Below are 19,160 nucleotides of genomic sequence, written 5' to 3' on the forward strand. Positions count from 1 at the left end.
GACTTGAAAAAGGCGAATTTTCAGAAATGACTTCAAAAAATATTTTATTTGATTGCAAATATACAAAATACTAAAAATTACGTGTCAGTCGGTTGATTTGTTCTTTCATAATTAAAGAAAGATAAACTGTGTGTGTGTGTGGACAATAGTGTAAACGTATACTAGAAAAAACACTTTGAACTTGATTTTCTCAGATTGCAGTTTTTGAGCTCATCCGTAAGATTTAGAGAAAACTACTGCCCCAAAAATTTTGAATTTTTACAGAAAAGTTTAGCCAATATGTGTCAATGAAAACGAACTTTAGCCGTGTCGAACTGCACGTATTGATAAATGTTAATACACAACCAACAAAATAAATTATCAAACAAGGGAAATTGACATTGCATTACAATTAATAGTCAGGCGCGTCTTAAGAACATCATGTGTGCTGCAGGCCCCGAGCTCTGTACTTGACGGTATATTAGCGTGGGTTAGGCTATGCTGGGGAGGAGGTCTTCTAGCTGGCACCGGACATGAATGCCTCTCCCCAGCACGACCCAACCCACACTGGTAAAAGGCTTATATCCCGCGAGGGACAGAGCCTGGGTCGCGTCTGGTCTGACGGACATGAATGCCTACCAATTCACAAGTTTACGAAAATTTTACTCAGATCTCATTATCATGAGTCCCCACGGGCTGCCGTACCCAAGTGTTAAGACGACCAGTTGGTATTAAGCCACGTTTCTTTCTCAGCTTAACACAGAAACGCGCTTGTATGACTGCCGTATTGTTAAACGAGGCTTAATTAATCTACAGCAAGAAATCACAATTCCAACACTTGAAAAAATATCGGACTCTCTGTTTGTTTTATACTTTCAAACCGTAGACCAATTCAACGCTAGTCTTCACGTTAATAGTCGAGCATCTTACCGCTATGCCACTTACGCCCCCCCCCCCCCATTCTATAAAGCTCACTGGAGGTGTTACTGAATGCGGCATCTGCATATAAACTGCAGCGCTAATATTTCACGTATTCTTTCACCATTTACGCATAATGGAAATATCAAGACTATTGGAGGCTTCATACCTGGTATTGCATATTGAATGCCCAGCAGTGTATGTTAAGAAAACGTCAAAATGTCAAGATGATACTTTTAACGGGTGTCACAACATCTGTGAAGTCGACTTTTCAAAAATGATATTAAAAATATTTCATTTAATTGAATCAAATGCAAAAATATGTGTCAATCGGTTGTGATTTGTTCTTTCAGGATGTAAAAAAGAAGCAATGAATTATAGTGTAAATGTATACATATACAAGGAAAAACACTTTAAAGGCGATTTTCTCAGATTGCAGTTTTCGAGCTAATCCGTAAGGTACAAAAGAAACAACTAAAGCACCAAAAATTCTAAAATTTTGCAGAAATGTTTATTCAACATGTGTTAGTAAAATGAATCTGGAACTTCGATATCTGATTATTTGTTAAAATTTTATAAATTTTTAAAGTAGCAAAAAAGAATATAAATTTCAAATATCTAAATTCTTAACATCATTTTAAACATGCTTTCCATTAGTCAATTGCAAAATCGGAGGTTCATTTCACTAACACATGTATCATAAACATTTATGCAAAATTTCAGGATTTTTGGTGCAGTAGTTTTATTTAATCGTACGGATGAGCTTCAATCGGAGAAAATCGCGTTTAAAGTGAATATTTTGCATTCGATTTGCAATTTCAATATTTTTAAAGCCATTTTTGAAAAATCGACTTCATGGATTGTGACACCCCTTAAGTATTTGATTCATAGACAGATAACACAAGAGAAAAGCAAAACATATATTTTTCATTCTTAAAGTGTAAATGGATGATACAAATACTAGTGTGATGGGGTGGGGTGGGGGGGGGGGAGGAAGAAAATCAACAAAAAATATTATACGATGGATACTGTTAAATACTATCTTAATTAGTTCTGCGTGAAATTCTCGTAATCTGAAAAATCAGTACGTTGGACAGACAATTTTCTGCCTATATCAGTATGCAAAGAATCCTACCCCTCTGCTCACGAGAGAAATGCTTCTAAATAACTCAAACAGTGAAATATTTCTAATTTAAGGAATGAATTACGGGAAACGTTCGGTTCTTATTGAGAAACGTTGCTACAAATATGCATCCAGTATGAGCATATAGATTGCCCGTGATTATTTCGGTTCTTCCCTGATTGAAAATGTTCAGTTATTCCAAAGTCAGGCTGATTTTCCCCCAAACTTTGTGCGTTTTGGACATTTTGGTAATTGCCCCATTAAAATAACATCCATTATGATTTAGTCTCATTATCTACATAGAAATTGTTTGAAATGTCTGACTGCCTGTAAAAGTTATTAGGACAGTGTTAAAAAGATTTGCTCGTAATCACTTCCAAAATTATTTTGGAAATGACGATTCTGAAAGTTTGTGCATAACCTTGAAATAGTTTAGTATATATATATATTCGAATCTTTTTGGGATTTCTTCTCATTTTCTCTTCCAGATTAAAATGGAATCCGGAAATTTAAACTAACTCACTAATATGAAACTGTTATAATAAGTCATTTGATATGTACACGTGGAAGCTCACATTTGTATTTCACCACGTGTATGTGTTGAGAGTATTATTCTTGATAACATGAAACGAATAACCGTGAAACCTAAAAATATTAAAAATCGTTTTGTTTATTTAAATTTATTGAAACATATTTAGTTTTACAAAATAAAATGTTCGGGGCATTTTACAACGAATCAAACAAAAAAATTTGGCGTTTGTGTGTGTGTCAAATTGAAAACATCGAATAATTAATTAAAGTTTTGAGCTGCATAAAAATGAAATATTTTAACATCAAAATATATGATGGAAGTATCACGAAAAAAGACAAACATTGCATAAATGTGAAAGTTGAACAGTTGCATCTCGCTACAATATATAACGATACTAAAATAACCTCGTTACAGTATAACGGTACTAAAATAACCTCGCTACAATATAACGATAATGCTATAACCTCGTTGCTCGATAAAATGATAAACGATATAACGATAAATCCTCTACAACGATATTTCTTCAAATCTTATTTGGAATCGCCTGTAGTATAATGCTAAGCTCCTCTTGCTACCACGATATCCTTTACTACGATATACTCTTCTATATCGGTAATATCGGTACTTGGTACTACCTAATCACCGAAAGTGTTGATGAAGTTGATGACTAAACTGTATTGCAATAAACCTCTTTACAGTGCATTCTGGGACAATGCATCTGAATTAATTCTGTTTATCAACTAATCAATTAAATTTTTTTGTGACACATAAATACTCAAAAGTGGATTTTTTGGTGCCGATTTAGAAAGATCCCAAAAGCAGCATAATTTGATATCACGTGATGATAATCGTGCCTCTCGATATAACGATAATTACTCTACAATGATATATTTTCTTGGTCCGTAGAATATCGTTATATCAAGGTTTCACTGTATAAAGGAGAGACGTATGAACGGGACTCAACTGTGTATACCCTACTAAACGTTGCGACGTGTAGCAGAAAATGTAAGGTATGCGCGTCGTTTCATTGCCTGTTAAAATGAAGATTTCAGACTGGAAAGAAAATTTAATTAATGACGCGAGAGCGTCTTTCTTGTCTGTGGAAATTTTATATGCATATAAAAGCCACAAATTATACTTCCATGACAATCGAATCATTGAGTTGAGCGGTACTTGACGATAACTTGATTAGCTATTACCTCTCCTCATCGTCTACAAATTATCCTGTTCCTCAGACCACCATCTGAACAGCGAGACAAAATGATGGAAAAAGAGAAAAAACGGATATATGAACGAGACTATGAGTGTTTTTTTTTGTCGATTCTCCTTGTCGGGAAGAAAAACATTAGTAAAAAAAAATTCTTTGTTTTCTTACCCATTAAGAGTGCTCCGAGCATTTCGAATATCGTAGCTAAGGTGCATGCCTGTCTCAGAGTAAGCACTTCGGAGCCCACAGACGTCCCGAAGGAATTGGCCACGTCATTGGCTCCCACTCCAAAAGCTAGGAGAAAAGCAATCAAGAAGCCCAGTATAACAATCCAGACGACTTCGTTCGAGTAAGGTTCCAACATTCCAAATAAAATCTAGTTGCAGCTGCTTGATGTTCCCTATAGAATAGCGGAAGAATAAAATAAAACCATCAAGATGATAGCACTTATACACCACCGGAAATGCAAATAATATTTTCTCCCGATCCACTCTTCCTTCCGCTAGTTTATTAGATTCAGTTCAAAAGACGATCTTTTCTTCTCGTACAGTAAACTGCAGTGGCAATTTAATGCTCATGTGAGCAATTGCGATTACCAAAGGATTCGAAGCCCACTTATAAAAAGGCTGCGAACTTATAACGACATCGACGATTTCTCTTTACAGCATCTTTCGGGAATCGTTATATACTATTTTAAATATTCAGATTTTTTTTTTCCTTACGAAAATGGTTTTTAAATTTTATCGATTTATTCATATTAGAAAAACAGTTTAGCATTTCAAGGGATAAGTTTCTTTGATTCGATTGGTTTTTATAGCTAATGATTGAGTTAGAATTTTTATTTAGTTTTGAAAAGACATTTGTGAATAATGTTTATAATTTAAGCGGACTCTATATTTTTTGGCAACTATCATAATTTGGGTTATTGCCAAGTATATCCTAATATATTATATTACATATAAATAAAATACTACATTAAAGACTTCGTTCATCAAGAGAGTGTGAGATGTGAATGTCAAATATCTCATTCAGTATTGCTGATGTTCCCGTAAAATAAATAATATTTCTTGAGATAATGTGGTTTCATTTTTCTTCTTAATTTTTTTTTTTTTTGCTTTTTGAAAATATTTCATTTGCATTTTGCGTTTTTCTTTAATATTCCAACCTGTGTGAGTTGAAATTTAAAAAGAGAAGGCAGGATTTTTTTCATGGTTGAGTTCATGATAAAATTCATACCTTCCAGGATGTTATGCCGTGCTCCAGGCTTCTTTGAAGCAGACGTTTCATCCACTACTGCGGTGAACATCTTCGGTGCAGTTTTCGACAGGCAAAGAGACGAAACGACCTCCTTGGATGACCGTTATCCACTGACGCTTCTGCCGGAGAAGCGAAAGGATTCAACTGGTCGTTGTGACGTCGAGCAAGTGATATGTCAATGTTGGTGGGACTTGGTGGCTTCTGATTAGGTGGGTGGGGATCGGAATTCGGCCAAGACCAAGATCAGAACAGTTAGGAAATCAATTCTTTTCAATTCCGATCCCCATCCACCCAATCAGAAGCCGCCACGTCCCACCAACATCGACACTAGCTCGACGTCACAATGACGAGATGGATCCTTTCGCTTCTCCGGCGGTGGATAACGGTGATCCAAGGAGGTCGTTTCGTCTCCTTGATTGTCGAAAACTGCACTGAAGATGTTCACCGCAGTAGTGGATGAAACGTCTGCTTCAAAGAAGCCTGAAACACGGCATAACAGCTCGAAAGGTATGAATTTTATAAGTTAAAATATAGTTTGCGAATTTTAAAGGCGTTCATGATGAGGTATGAGAATCACACATGTTGAATTACTTAATGTGACACCAAAGAACGCACAGAACACACAAATGGGAAAAAATTTAATATCGGATAAAATACAAAAATAACATAGGAGAGGCTCGATAGATTAGGTAAGTGAGGAAAAAAATTAACATTTTGAAATGGCAGGACAACAAACCAATTTATATGATCTCATCAGGTTGTGTTTATTCTATTGATAGAAAAAAATCATTCTACTGATCTTGCATCATTCTATTGATGTTGTAGATACTTGCAAGAGATGGTCTAAAAAAGAAAAGAAATATATTCATGTCCGCCGGCAAAAAATAATCAGAGAATAGAATTTGAAGATGGGTGAAGTTGATATGGTTGACAGAACAATTACTTATTACAGAGTAAAAATAAGAACAAAAAATGGACAGTAAAGGTACTAATTCATATGATAGATTTGGCAGCAGCAAATTCATTGAAGAGACTGCGAGATCAACGGTTTTCAGAAAAAAAGACAATTCAAAGTTTATGGACTATAGAATAAGTATTGTGGAAATAATTACAGATGGGGTACAAAAACTACAAACTTTATTTCATCTAATGACGAAGAGCTGCATCCCAATCCAATTCGACAAAAAAAGCCAAAAATATATCAGAGCTTGTTGTCATCAAGAACTCTGCATACTGCAGAAATACTGGCCTGTAGTAAAAAACTAAATTTTGTTGCACAGCTTGTTAAATGTTTTTATGTATTTCTGCTGAGAGAAATTGTTTTAAAGATTTTCATGAAGCTTGAAGATATTTTATTAATAATCAACTTTAGCTAATTATTAATAATCAAATTTTCTAATGCAAATTGTAAAGTAATTAATTTTTACAATTTTATTAGTGATTGACTTGCATTATACTGATAAAAATAAATATTTAGGTACAGATGCGTTTGTGTAAATTTCTCATTATTACATTGTGGTAATGACCTGAACATCCATTTAAATGGATGTGCTCCCCAGCAAAATGTCAAAATTTAAATTTCTTGTGATTTTTAAAAAAATATCTTTTTTATGACCATTTGTTCGGAAAAACTAGTAACTGAAAGAATATTCATATCTTATTTTGCTCGGGTCTCAGGAGGTTAAGCGTTATTTCTAAATGTTATATTGATTCTGTAAAAGATCAATACTTTGTATGAATAAATTCAGACATGAATGACCATTAAAAATAGAAACAGAAAATCCAAGGGTATATTTATGCTATAGTCATCTCCAATGAAAACGTCTCATTTCAATAGAATTCTCACTTCGTTTTCTGAAATTATCAGCAATCGCCTTCATCAGGATATGATTTATTGACATAGACTAATGACATACGTGTGTCTGTCGAACCGGACAGAACTGAGAGGCATTTATAAAATTAGTTGCGAAATATCATATCTAAAGGGATAAAGGGAACCGAGGTCTCTTATGGCGCATTCACGAAGTCTAATTATTGACGAGCTTACGACATCTTTAGAATATACGATTTGTGAAACTAGCAAACCTTCCATACGAGGGATTTCACAACATTGATGAGATAGCGCGAAGCTTATTAGCTTGCAGAATACAGTGAGCAAGAATGCGATTGAAGTAATTACATGCACTGACCTGATTTTCCGTATAAGAGCCAGTTTCTATATTTTTCAATGCCCTTCAGTGGTTTTGCACCAAATATCAATAGTTATGAACTGGTAGTTGAGGAAATGCCACAAATATTGAGAATCAAATAAAATGGAATCGCGGTTGACGATATATACTAGAATTGAATCCAATTGGATGCATATGTCTGGCATAAACCCACACGTACTTTGATTTTTAAAAAAGATGGGCTGTCTCCCGCCGGTGAGGAGTAGCAGAGATTTTTCCCCAAAAGATTTCAGATTTTGTGCAACATAGATAGATACAGTGTATCTATATATAGATAAAAATCTACTGTATTTTAATATTTTTTCATGGTCTCAACGTGCTAAAAATAAAATTAGTAATTACCCTGCAATGTTTTCTCCATTTTCCATGACAACACATTCACGCGGTGCATGATAATTAAAATCGACAGTAATTTATGATAAAAAAAACTTGAACGGGGTTAGATTTTTTTTTCAATTCATCACAAAAAAACAGTTTCACGCCATTCGAAGACAAAATTTTTTATTTGTAAGAAAGATAGTTGCGAATAATTTTTGTTGTGTTATGTAATGTCTGTTAATTTCTTCTGTGAGAAAGTTTAAATATTTTGTCTTACGTTTTCATGGAATTCTCTCTTACAATAAACTTGTTTTATACTTCATTGTGGTATCCACAAATGCCCTAATCCATAAGGTCCAATTCTATTGAAAACAAAGAATCTTTAAAACAAATAAATAACGTAACATTTTTTTCTCTTTAAACGATTTACTTTTCCTTCTTTGTACCAAAAAGGTAGTCTCATTCCTCATCCTTTTTTTCTTCTAAGTTTGAAAGATTTTAGCTCTAGTTAATTGTTTTAAGATCTGATGGTGAGCATTACTTTTCTGGATGAACCAAATAAATCCGTTGTTCTTTCCGGATAAATACTTGCTATCTGTATTGGAAACCATTTGAAAGTAGGTCTCCGCAATCAGATATCAATGATTGATGCGCAAACTCTTCATTTGTTCTCTAGTTATAGAATGTTCTGGAAACTTTAATCGATCATCAGATGATCACGGAACTGTATTTGTTAATTTGGTAAATTCAATATATCTCTGGATAAACTCAAACATTAAAATGAATTTGAATAAAAGATGAAAGAGACAAATATTTTGATTAAGTATACACACACGAATAGATACATTTATCTCACTTCATATGAAAATTTTGTGAAATCGAATTTGTTTAAAAAAATATTTTTTTCGTATTTCTTCACTGAGGATACTCTGTAGGTGTCGATGTGATAAAGCTCTGTTATGTCACGAACCTCGCATATGAAATTGTGATCGACGACTCATTCTTCACTCATATTCTTTTATATACATAGTCATATTCATTTTCCTTCTCTTGTATTTGTTTTTAGTTATATAAAATTTTAATATGCTTTGCTAATAAATATACATTTTGAAGTTTCGTTATGCCTTTTTTAATAAATTATTTGTTCACATGTAAACGCGGAGTAGTGATTTCAGTTGTCAGACAACAGAACTGTTATCACAATGTGGTTACCGGTGAAGTCATATTTCCTGCAACATCTAATAATTTTTCATCAAAAATGACTTTTTTATACATTTCCCCTACAGAAGTACATAAATAAATTTTTCTTGGGCATTAAATAGTACACTGCATGCAAATAACAGTATGAATTGAAACAAGAGTCTGGAACGTCACGAACGAGCATCACTTCATCTTTGGTCATCACAAAGTGCAACTGAATTTATAATAAACACTCAGAGATAAAACTACTGAATGTATTCCGGAAAAAAAAATTTATAAAAAACAATACTCCGCTTTATTTCCCGGACAGGATCGATTATTTGGTAAATATTTATCACATTTTAAATAAGAGTGTAGTTTTCCTTCGATTCAATTGTATACAGTCTGGACGAAAAGAAAACACATTGAAAAACTCACCCTTTTATTTATTTATTTTTTGCTTCAAATTGCATCCAATATAATTTAGACGATGCAAATGCCATAGGCGGATGTATTCATCACCTCGAGTGCTTCAAGTACTTGTTTGGAAGTGAAAATAATAAACGCAGGGTTCTGACGCAAATTTCAGAAACACTTTGAAAAATGCCAATCCTGACACATCACAATAAATAAAGACGTCGAAGAAGAGTCTATGCTGAACCGCATCATTTCAAATTCATTAATGTATTTTGTGCGCGACTTTTCAAGCCAGAACATCTTCCTTTGAAAAGTGAAGATGTTGTGATCTAACCGGAAACAAGTCTCAACCACAATAGATTACGTTAACCTTTATTATGACAGGCGAAGATAACGTCAAGTGTTTGCCTTTGCCAATGACGTTGATTCAAAATATGGAAAGTCTGCAAAACACGGAAAGAGATGATGTGCTCTACTACACTTACCTGAATTTTTTTTGGGTATGTAAACAGACGATTCTTCGACCTCTTTGAATGCCTTCGCTTACATCGGGTTTTCTATTCTCTTTGTGTTCCGGAAAGAAAAATAACTTCTCTTATTTTCACCAAACAGTATATAATGTTCATCGATAGGCAAAGTCCAAGATCAGCAGCATTGTATTTGCAGTTAGAAATGAGTTCACTTAAAAATGTTTGCTCAATACGAAATAGAAATCCAACTGCAAGCAACAAAAGAAAATCCCCCATAGATTACTTATCTTCTTTCTTCGGTTATACTATTTACTGCTCTCCTCCCAGCATCATAAATTTTAACTTTCTATGACAGCTTTTAAAAAAGATGGATATCACTTGCATCAGCCTTGGAAAACTGTCATTATTCAAAATTCTCTTCTAGGCGAAATTGCGTTCTATAAACAAATGTGATCGTTCATATGTAACTTGGATCAATTGTACGTTTTTGAATATAATTGATTATGTGGTTGAGCCACGGAAATATTATTCAGGCGAGGAGTATAAATGTACATAATGTACGTACAATTATAGTGAGACCTATAGTTTAAATCCAATTTTAAACGGTTTCAGTAACGCTTCTTTGCCTATGTCAAGATTCATGTCCGAAAATGTCGAACACGAAATTAGTGCGCTTACCTCGGCTGCCCGAGATAAAGCTGATATAAAATTAAAAATTTTAATTCAATGTGAATGCAATTCACAACTGAAAAGTTGAAAGTGATTTGGAAAAAAATATATCTAAAGGAATTGTCGTAACGAATCCAGAGTGCTATCAGGACGTTCTTATAGAAATATTGTCTGAATGCTCTTTCATTGATTATGACCAGCGAAAAAAAGTCATAAACAGTACTCAATAATAACAACTAATACTGTAATTTAATGCCTTACATGAATTTATGTGTGGCAATAAGTGCAAATTTCAGTTAAATTTATCAAGGCATGGTGCGACTAATATTGCTATCCGTGAGTATACAGGGTGAAAACTTAAGTCCGTTTCACCTTAAATAATTCGTAAACCATTTACTATAGAAACATGCTTTCCATTAGAAAAAAATTATAAATAAAGTGTTCCTCTTATATATATATATATATATAGATGTGAAAGTTATTTTACTAAGAGTCATGTACGTACCGAGATATAAAATTTAATTTTTTGTGCGTCCCCCCCCCCGTCCTCTAACGTTCAATTAGAAAGCTGTTACACTGTCTCTCCTAAGCACAAAAAATTCCACGTTTTCAAGTGTAATACGCCCTGAGATATTTGAATTCAAAAACCACTGAAAATGAGGGAAAGAACAGCGTATGAATTGTCGAATAAGTTTGTCTTTTAGTTTATGCGGTTGTTTCCCTGATTCTCAGTAATTTTGAATTCGCATATCTCAGCAAATATTGCACTTAGAAATATGGAATTTTTTTGTTGGGCTCAAGAGAGGCAGGGCAACAATACTCTGATTGAAAGATAGCGGACGGAGAAACGTATAAAAATTGAATTGAATTTTTATCTCCGTGCATACTATACAGCCCTTTGTAATACAAGTGTTGCATCTGAGATGGGCACTCTTTATATTTAAATACTTTTTTAATTGAAAGTATGTTTCTACAGCCAACGGTTTACGAATTATTTGAAGTGAAATGGACTCAAGTTTCACCCTGTATGCTTACATACTCTAAGAAAATGTTTTAACATATCAGAATAAACGGCACTTTTGATCGTAGAATTCTTGAAGCACATCTCGAAGTACACGAACACACGCACGATAAAGTAGCCCAAGTTTTTCACAGAAACCATCGCAAATAAAATACTGTTCACTTTAGAGTTGAAAGAGAAAATACACACAAAGCACAACCATATAAGAACGGAGGAAGTCTCAAGTGCATGAATTGAAAAAAAAAAAGATCAATACAAGTTCCATTTCCACAATGCCTATAGGTTTATTGGATTACAGACGTGATTGCAACATGTATTGTGGTTATATGACCTTTTCTTCTCCGCGTGGGAGAAAACATTCCTTGATAACAGAGTAGTGAATGCTTTTTTTTGAAAAGTAGAGATGAGAAAAAAAACAGGAGCCCGTAAGATTTTTTTAAAGATTTTTCCGAATTTTACTCATTTTTAGAACTGAGCACCGTAGTATTTGATGTCAACTTGCAAGGCATCCTTTCGTCATTGTGATGGCGACGCAGCAAATATCAATATATTTCAACTTTCAAGCTCAGCAAAACGTGCCTCAAAGCGTGCACACTATATTTTGAACTATTTTTATGAAGGAAAAAATTTCAGGTGAAAGCAGTAAACTTGATAGTGTTGCCTCAAGAAAAATTTTTTTCGTATCCTAAAATAATTTTTTTTTCTCTCGATTTTTCACGTGCTGCAGTAGAATCTCTCGATAACGCATATCCATGGAGCCAAACACTTTGTACGCTAACGGGGTGTGTCCGCTAATGGGAAGGTATGACATACAGTAGAACTTCGTTTATATGACTCTCATTTACACGAAGTTTGGCTTCCGTCGTAATTGGTTTCTGTAGATATTTTAATGTGTGTTAAAATGTACATGTGTGTGTCTACGTTACTGTGTGCAAAAGTGATACACCGATGGTTATGAATAATCACCAATCGTCTCGATAAAGAAGGTTTGATTATATTTTACTACATTTAACAGATTTACATGCGATTATGTATAATTCCTAAATAAAGTTGAAAAGTCTGAAAAACGGAAAAAAATTATATATATATATATATATAACCTTTCTTCTCTTCATTAAGCCAATTATTACTTTTTACCCGTTCCTGATACATACGTGCACTACACATATAATTTGTAATAAAAATTGAATTAAAATAAGTGTGAAGAAGATAAAAACATTCGCAACAACATTATTAGTCTTGTAATGTTGGCTTTCTCCACACGTATCAACAAACAAAACTAACATTACCATTCGAATTCCCCATCCTGGACCATAGATACGTTCAGTAAATCAAGTAATTAATTGAGGATTTACCATATTTAGCAACACGAGCTTGGGATTGAACATAATCTTAGTTGAATATGATAAATTGCAATTGATTTATGACCAAAAATTAATGAATTAGAGTTAGGAAAAATAATTAGAGTTTGCCTAATTTTACTGTCCGCTATCTAAGGTGTACGCTAATGGAGAGTGAAATACATTAAAGTCCTATTTCACGGGACCAGGGATCAGAAAAGTGTTCGTCTCATACAGAAGTTTTTAGATTGAAATTTAGAAATCTTTACCCTTACAAAATACTCATTATATCGCATACTTTCGGAATTGAAAAAAAAGCATATGAACTCTCTCTTATGTTATTTATAACTCTCACATGATATAAATACAACAAAACAATGTCAACCTATTTTTTTAACCATTAGCTTTTAACCAGTAAGTCGTTCAAGCATAATGTGCTCAATTTTCGAAAATCCATGTTTATTGGAAGATAGTCTTAGAGATTATGAAAAATTTACATGGTTTTCCAAGTTTTCCTCTTACATTAAATTTGTGTGATACATTTTAGCCCTTATTTTGCACATTTTGCAGTGTTAAAAGAACATTTACGGTGGGGAATTCCTTGGGATGAAAAATAAAAGCGCTTGGAGAAGAAATCGTAGAATTTTATTTATAAAAAAAGTGACTCTCTCCGCGCTGAAGTAGAGAATTTTTCAGCTTCAAACATTATTACTTTTTCTTCACCGAAGTCCAGTAATGTGAAGAATCTCATAAGGATCGTGTCTGAGCACTCAGTATTCTAACATTAGATGGTTTTGCTGAGTTTTAAAAAATGTTCAGATTCGCTTAATGTTCTTACGGCCGGATAAAACTCGGCGGAGCTTCTAACTAAAGAGAAGGATAGTACCGATAGTTTTTATACTAAAATTTCGCAAATTCTATTAACTTTTCCGATTTTTGTGTCTCTTTTTTTTACATAATACAATTATCCCCGATATGTTAATAATTTTTTATCAGTGTAAAATGATGGAGAAATGATTTTTTAGTTATTTATATACTTGGAAGTATTGAACTATATTCTTATGGAAATTAACAAACATCAAGGCATTTTAATTGACTGTTTCTTAAAAACGTCGTCTCAGAACGCGTGTCTCAGAAACGCGTAATTACACTAGTATATTGTATATCTGAAGTCACAATGTCATCCCCGGATTTCAAGTAGATTTTAATTAGCTTTAAAATTGTTTTCTCTCAATAGTACCAAGAAAATATAAGGTTTTCTTTAATAGGATTTTAGATGCAGTGGATTCATTCAACCGTTTACCAGAAAGCACTTTTTCACTATTTTTTTCTCCTATCGCTTGTTAGCGGAAAAAAACACGACTTTCCTCTTTAACTGGGATGTAACGATAACAAGTTTTTGGCTGCTTGCTCACTGCGAAATGGTTATCGATTACAAAAAATAAAATAAAAATACCCTGAAAAAATTCTATGAAAGAAAAATGTCTTATTGCAGAAAGTTATGGAGTGTCTTCGGCCGTAGCGGTACCAGTCGACAGAATTGGAAGTAAATCTCTCGAGTCTAATGACTGTTCCAAAATGCCTTGGAGACCGACATTCAAGAGAATTTCCAGCAGTTCGAACTGAATTTTATATTTGCATATTGATTTTGAAAGTCATTCATAATAAAATCGTCTCATCTTTAGATGGCACATCATCGATGCTCTCTTTTTTTCAGGCGGTAGAATCTTGCAGTGGAACAAAAAAAAAAAACATATTTAGCAATGTATCGTATATGTTTGTGTTGGTACATCTTGGGATATTAATGAATGATTAGTATTAAAGAAAAATAATGCATTATGAAGAACTTCATGCGCGACTTCATAGAAACAAATGTCCTAACTATTCAAAACACAAAGTGGAAGACATTTAAGACTTTTTAGAACCCGAATACAGTATAAATAAGGATGAGTTTAATTATTACTTCAATCGTAACTGCACAAATAAAAAAAAACCATACTTTTAGGTTCCCAACTCTGTTTTAATGAACTGAAATAGTTTAAAATGCTGTTCTTCCATTATTTAATGAAATGAGGGCATGAATAACATAATTAAATTAAAGACCATAAACAATAAGACGAAAATTGTGACGTAAATTAAAGGACCACGACAGGTGTCGCCAATCAAATAATGAAGTAAATCATCCTCCAAAGTACAAATACGAATGCCAAGTCCACAGCAGGCAAATTGTCCAACGAGGTGGATGGGAAAAAAAGATAAAATATCCATAACAAATGTGGATGTCAAATACGTCCAAGTAGGCGTACACCAGTTATTAAAAAATACACCAAAATTAAAAAAAGATTATGAAAAAAAAAAAACTTTGAGAAAGTAAAATGCACTGGTCAATAAAAATATGTCTGTCATTCACCAAAGCAACTTCATGAACAGCTTCTCGAATTTTTCTGGTATGAACGTCATATTTATTTTCAAACGTGCCTATGCTGATTAAATTTACTACAACAAATGACAAGCTATTCCATGTCTCATAGGCGGAGATAGACTTGAAAGGCGGAGGAGGGGGCAGATTATTGCTGGGGGGGTGATGATGATGTCAATTTATACATACGTATATACATTCGATCAGTCGGCTTCCCCTCTGACGCTGGGTTGGGGCCTTGCCCCCATGCCCCCACCGTATCTCCACCCATGCCATGCCTTCACAACCCGTTCGGAAAAAATTACCTGCGACACCGCAAACGGGAATTTTGGAATTCTTTTTAAACAATCGATATTAGTGCCCCGTTGGCAAAATATTTTTGATTGGCGATGAATTAATATCTCATGATCTATCTTTTTCCCATCAAATTGAAAACACTTAAACTATGTCTCATCGACACCTACACCTTTCCAATGAAAACACGTAAAAAAATCAAATAATTACTCAAGCCCTGTGTACCAACGAGTGCTCCGGTATCCCCTCGTTTCGTTCATGAAAAAATATTTCATGTCATTAAATTTTGGAGCAATGAGAAGTATTTTTAGAAGTTATCTTTGTAAGCAACGAAAATTTGAGCAATATAAGAGGATGTTACACATTGCTTAGACATCTTATACTTGACAGGGTAAAATATACTTCCTTTTTAAATTTGGAGATATTTCTTTTACAAAAAATAAACTTTAACTACCGTGAAATATATTTAATCCGATATTTAAACTTAAAAAAAGTTATTCGAGAACTATAAAGCTCATTAATGAAAAAAACCCATTATATAATAGTGATTGGTTTAAAGGAAAAACTTCAAATGCGATACAACACTTAATGAATATTTATGGGAATAATAGTGATATTGAACAATATCATGTCATTAGTCCCGTATACATATACATATATAACAACTAAACAATTACGCACCCTTTTCAGAATGTTCATTTAGTTAGATGCATTTACTGCCTCTATCTAAAATAATTAAGCAGAAAATAATCATCAGTTACGCTGGTTACCTGTTTCCCATTGAATTTAGAGCCTGGCGGAAATCACGCGAAGTAAAATTCGCGTGGTTTAAGGTAATAAATTTTGTTCCTGTGTCATTTTCTTAACAGAATCAAAATATATTCAAAGAAGAAGCAAATTGAATTATTTTAAAGCTGTTATCGCGCGAAGTGCCTTTTACCGTTCTTGGTGATTCCCGTAAGATTTATCAGTTGCTGCGCTATACGCAATCTAATGTTTTCTGGGAAATTCCCTCACGAACGTACACCGAACGAAACACTCAATTCACTGCAAAACATGCTGAGCTTTCCTAATTTTAAGCGACGAAGAGAACAATTAAGGAGCATTTACTCTTCCCACTTAATAGAAGTAATTGAATATTCATCCCATCTACGAAAGATTAACTTGTTGAAATTCTACGATCCAAGACAACTGCCGGTGTTTGAGGACAATATCATTAGGAAATTTTGAAAATCGAATTGCTGGAGAATAACTCTGAGTTATTTACAGCAACAACGACATTCAGTTCAGTTATAACTTTACACGTTTGTTTACACACATGAAGAAGCATGTGATTTCTTTATTTAAAACCTTCCAATACAGTCCTTCCAATAAGTCCGTTATAACTTTTACTCTGTTTTTTGACTGTCCAAAAGTTTGCGGCTTTCAACATATTCGTATACAGGGCCATCAAGGTCTGCTGTACCACAGAGTTATTAAAGCATGAATTACAATAGAACTATTGCTATCGACCGTGGCTACCATCCTTCTCTTGATTGACAAAATTTTCAACAAACAGCTCCACCCGAGTCCTGCTAAAGCTATGAAGAATACCACAAGCACACGCAATATGCTCATTCTACCGTTCTTCTCCAAAAAACGAGCTTTTAAGTTGCTAAAATTCTCCGCAGATTCCAATTTTATGTGGTTTTCTCAATTGTTGACAAGATTCGTTTCACTAAATTTAAAGACCCTGTTGAAGACCTCAATAATTGGGTATTAGCAGTATCTCCTGCCAATGCGGTCTGTCATATATCGGCGAAACCAAACGCTCTTTGAAATTCCGCTTTGTTGAACATAAATGTTACGTTAGCTCAAACGTTCTTCTATAGTACAACATTGCTGGACCAATAGTCACCACTTTGACTTTAACTCTGCCAAAATCATTCAGAAATGGTCTTCATCCCTCGACCTAGATTTCTTTGAAGTGCTCCTTATTCACATAAACTCTTCTTTGGTTAACGATTTTTTCAGCACCCCATTTTTCTCCAAGATATGGTCTCACTACTTAAACTTACCCCTTCTTTCCACTCCATCATCGATACAATGCGTCTCACAATTGTAATCGTTTCATCATCATCACTATCCAAAGCCGCTTGAAAGATGCAGCTTTGTCACTAATATAGCACTCTTAATGCAGCTTTGTCACTATCTTTCCTTCTGCCATCATAGCATCACGCGTCAGCTTCGATCCGACCACGTGCTTCCATTTAAACGAATAACCTGCGCTATAACAGGCTTTTTCATGTTAATTTTTTTCCACTGACAAAAGGGCTATAGTAGCCCCGAAACAGCTGCCTGGTGTTCAATTCGGTATATTTTTAGCGAACATCGTTATGATTTTTCCTTTCTACCTTGTTCTAAAAGGTAATTCCATTATAGCCTATACCTTAGTCTAATTTGATATGTAAACGTAAATAACGAGAGAAACTATCACAAACAAGAGCTGGTGGGCAATAACTGATGTCATATATGTTTTCAACACATTAAATTTACATAAAATCAGTTTAAAATATTCCAGAACCAAAATATGTGTTGCTCGGTGTAATCATATAATCTAAACGTGGATTCAGTTGTAAATTGACCAATTATTTACGTGATATGATCCTGAGTATTGTTTTCACCTTGTCTTGTAAGTTACTGTATTTGAGGCTGCATCAGTAGATGAATCAGTCTTAAAGATGAGAAGCACAGGTAAAGAATCAAGAAATGGAAATTTTCGTCAAATTCGGGATGGTATTTTTCCAAAGAAACGCAACATTAGTTTATGTTTACCCTGTTTTTTTATGTATAAACTATGGCAAAAAAAAAATGACGTACGTAATAAATATTGTATAGTCTTAACGATAATAATAATTTATTCCATCGATTTTGAGCAAGAGAAAAACCACGAAAGCATCAAAAACATTGGAAAGCAAAAAAAGAAGCCTTTTACTTCGAGAACAAATTTCATGTAGAAAAGTGCTTCCAACTCTCATGAAACATTCAGTTGCATCGAAATGATAAACACTGTCATGGCCTCAACGCTCAATTGCCTACCAACACGTAACGAACTATAGAAAGGTTCAGTACTATAAAGAATGCACTCGTAGAATATTTTATAACTTTTTTCTATTTCTAGATACCGTAAAATGTATTCACTTATTTTGTTAACGTTAGTATGCATCCCCGGCAACCAACTCTTATAAGATAAGCAAATACGTAGCGTGAATATCATAGAAAACAAATAGCACATCACTCTCAAAATAACACCCAGAAGGCACGTGTACTATCTTGCTACGGTGTATCCACGCCTGCGAAACAAACTCGCGTGTTCCATTTGAAAGCATTAAAATATATCCTTATTCTTTGCGAATACATTTTTACCGTCGCATTCTCGTAAGATTGAATCTGCCACATAGGGTCTAATACTTTTTCCACTCTGGAAAGCAACAATCAAGACTACATGTTGAATTCAAATCACGTTTCTTGAAACTGACGTAAAAGTTTTTTTTCCAATCTACTCAACACAACGCTATTCTCAATCTGCAGAGTAAATGTTTATTGCAAAACCGAAAAATAATACTGTTTTATGGATTTTATGCTAATTAATTGTATTCAAATTTCACGTTGCGTTGGGCTGAGTTTATGATCGAAATGACTTAAAAAAAAATTGATCAAATGTTTACTGATCATAAGTCCCTGGACTGATCGTAACTATCTCTTAGGAATACGTGCTGATCACGTGATTATTAAAAAAAAGTATTTTTA

The 19,160-nt window shown here is 33.9% G+C and overlaps 1 protein-coding gene across 3 annotated transcripts in view; it reads right to left on the reverse strand.

Annotated features, from left to right (window-relative positions):
- Positions 1-9,484, reverse strand: part of LOC149085631 (sodium-dependent phosphate transporter 1-A-like) — a 50,263-nt gene extending 40,779 nt beyond the window's left edge. The window contains exons 1-2 of one of the 3 annotated variants that reach the window (XM_089233787.1): positions 9,180-9,484; positions 3,928-4,159 (exon numbers count right to left, since the gene is read on the reverse strand). In XM_089233787.1, the coding sequence (XP_089089913.1) occupies positions 3,928-4,123 (196 nt within the window). In that variant the 5' untranslated portion in view covers positions 4,124-4,159; positions 9,180-9,484. Of the gene's footprint in view, positions 1-3,927; positions 4,160-5,752; positions 5,838-9,179 lie in introns of those variants that run through there. The other 2 variants (XM_089233789.1, XM_089233788.1) reach the window with 2 other exon arrangements.
- Between the last annotated feature and the right edge of the window lie 9,676 nt (positions 9,485-19,160).

The sequence above is a fragment of the Pholcus phalangioides genome, unplaced genomic scaffold (genome assembly GCF_987345545.1).
Source record: "Pholcus phalangioides strain wild (caught in Gottingen) unplaced genomic scaffold, Ppha-v1.0 ptg000007l_1, whole genome shotgun sequence".
NCBI classification, from domain to species: domain Eukaryota; kingdom Metazoa; phylum Arthropoda; class Arachnida; order Araneae; family Pholcidae; genus Pholcus; species Pholcus phalangioides.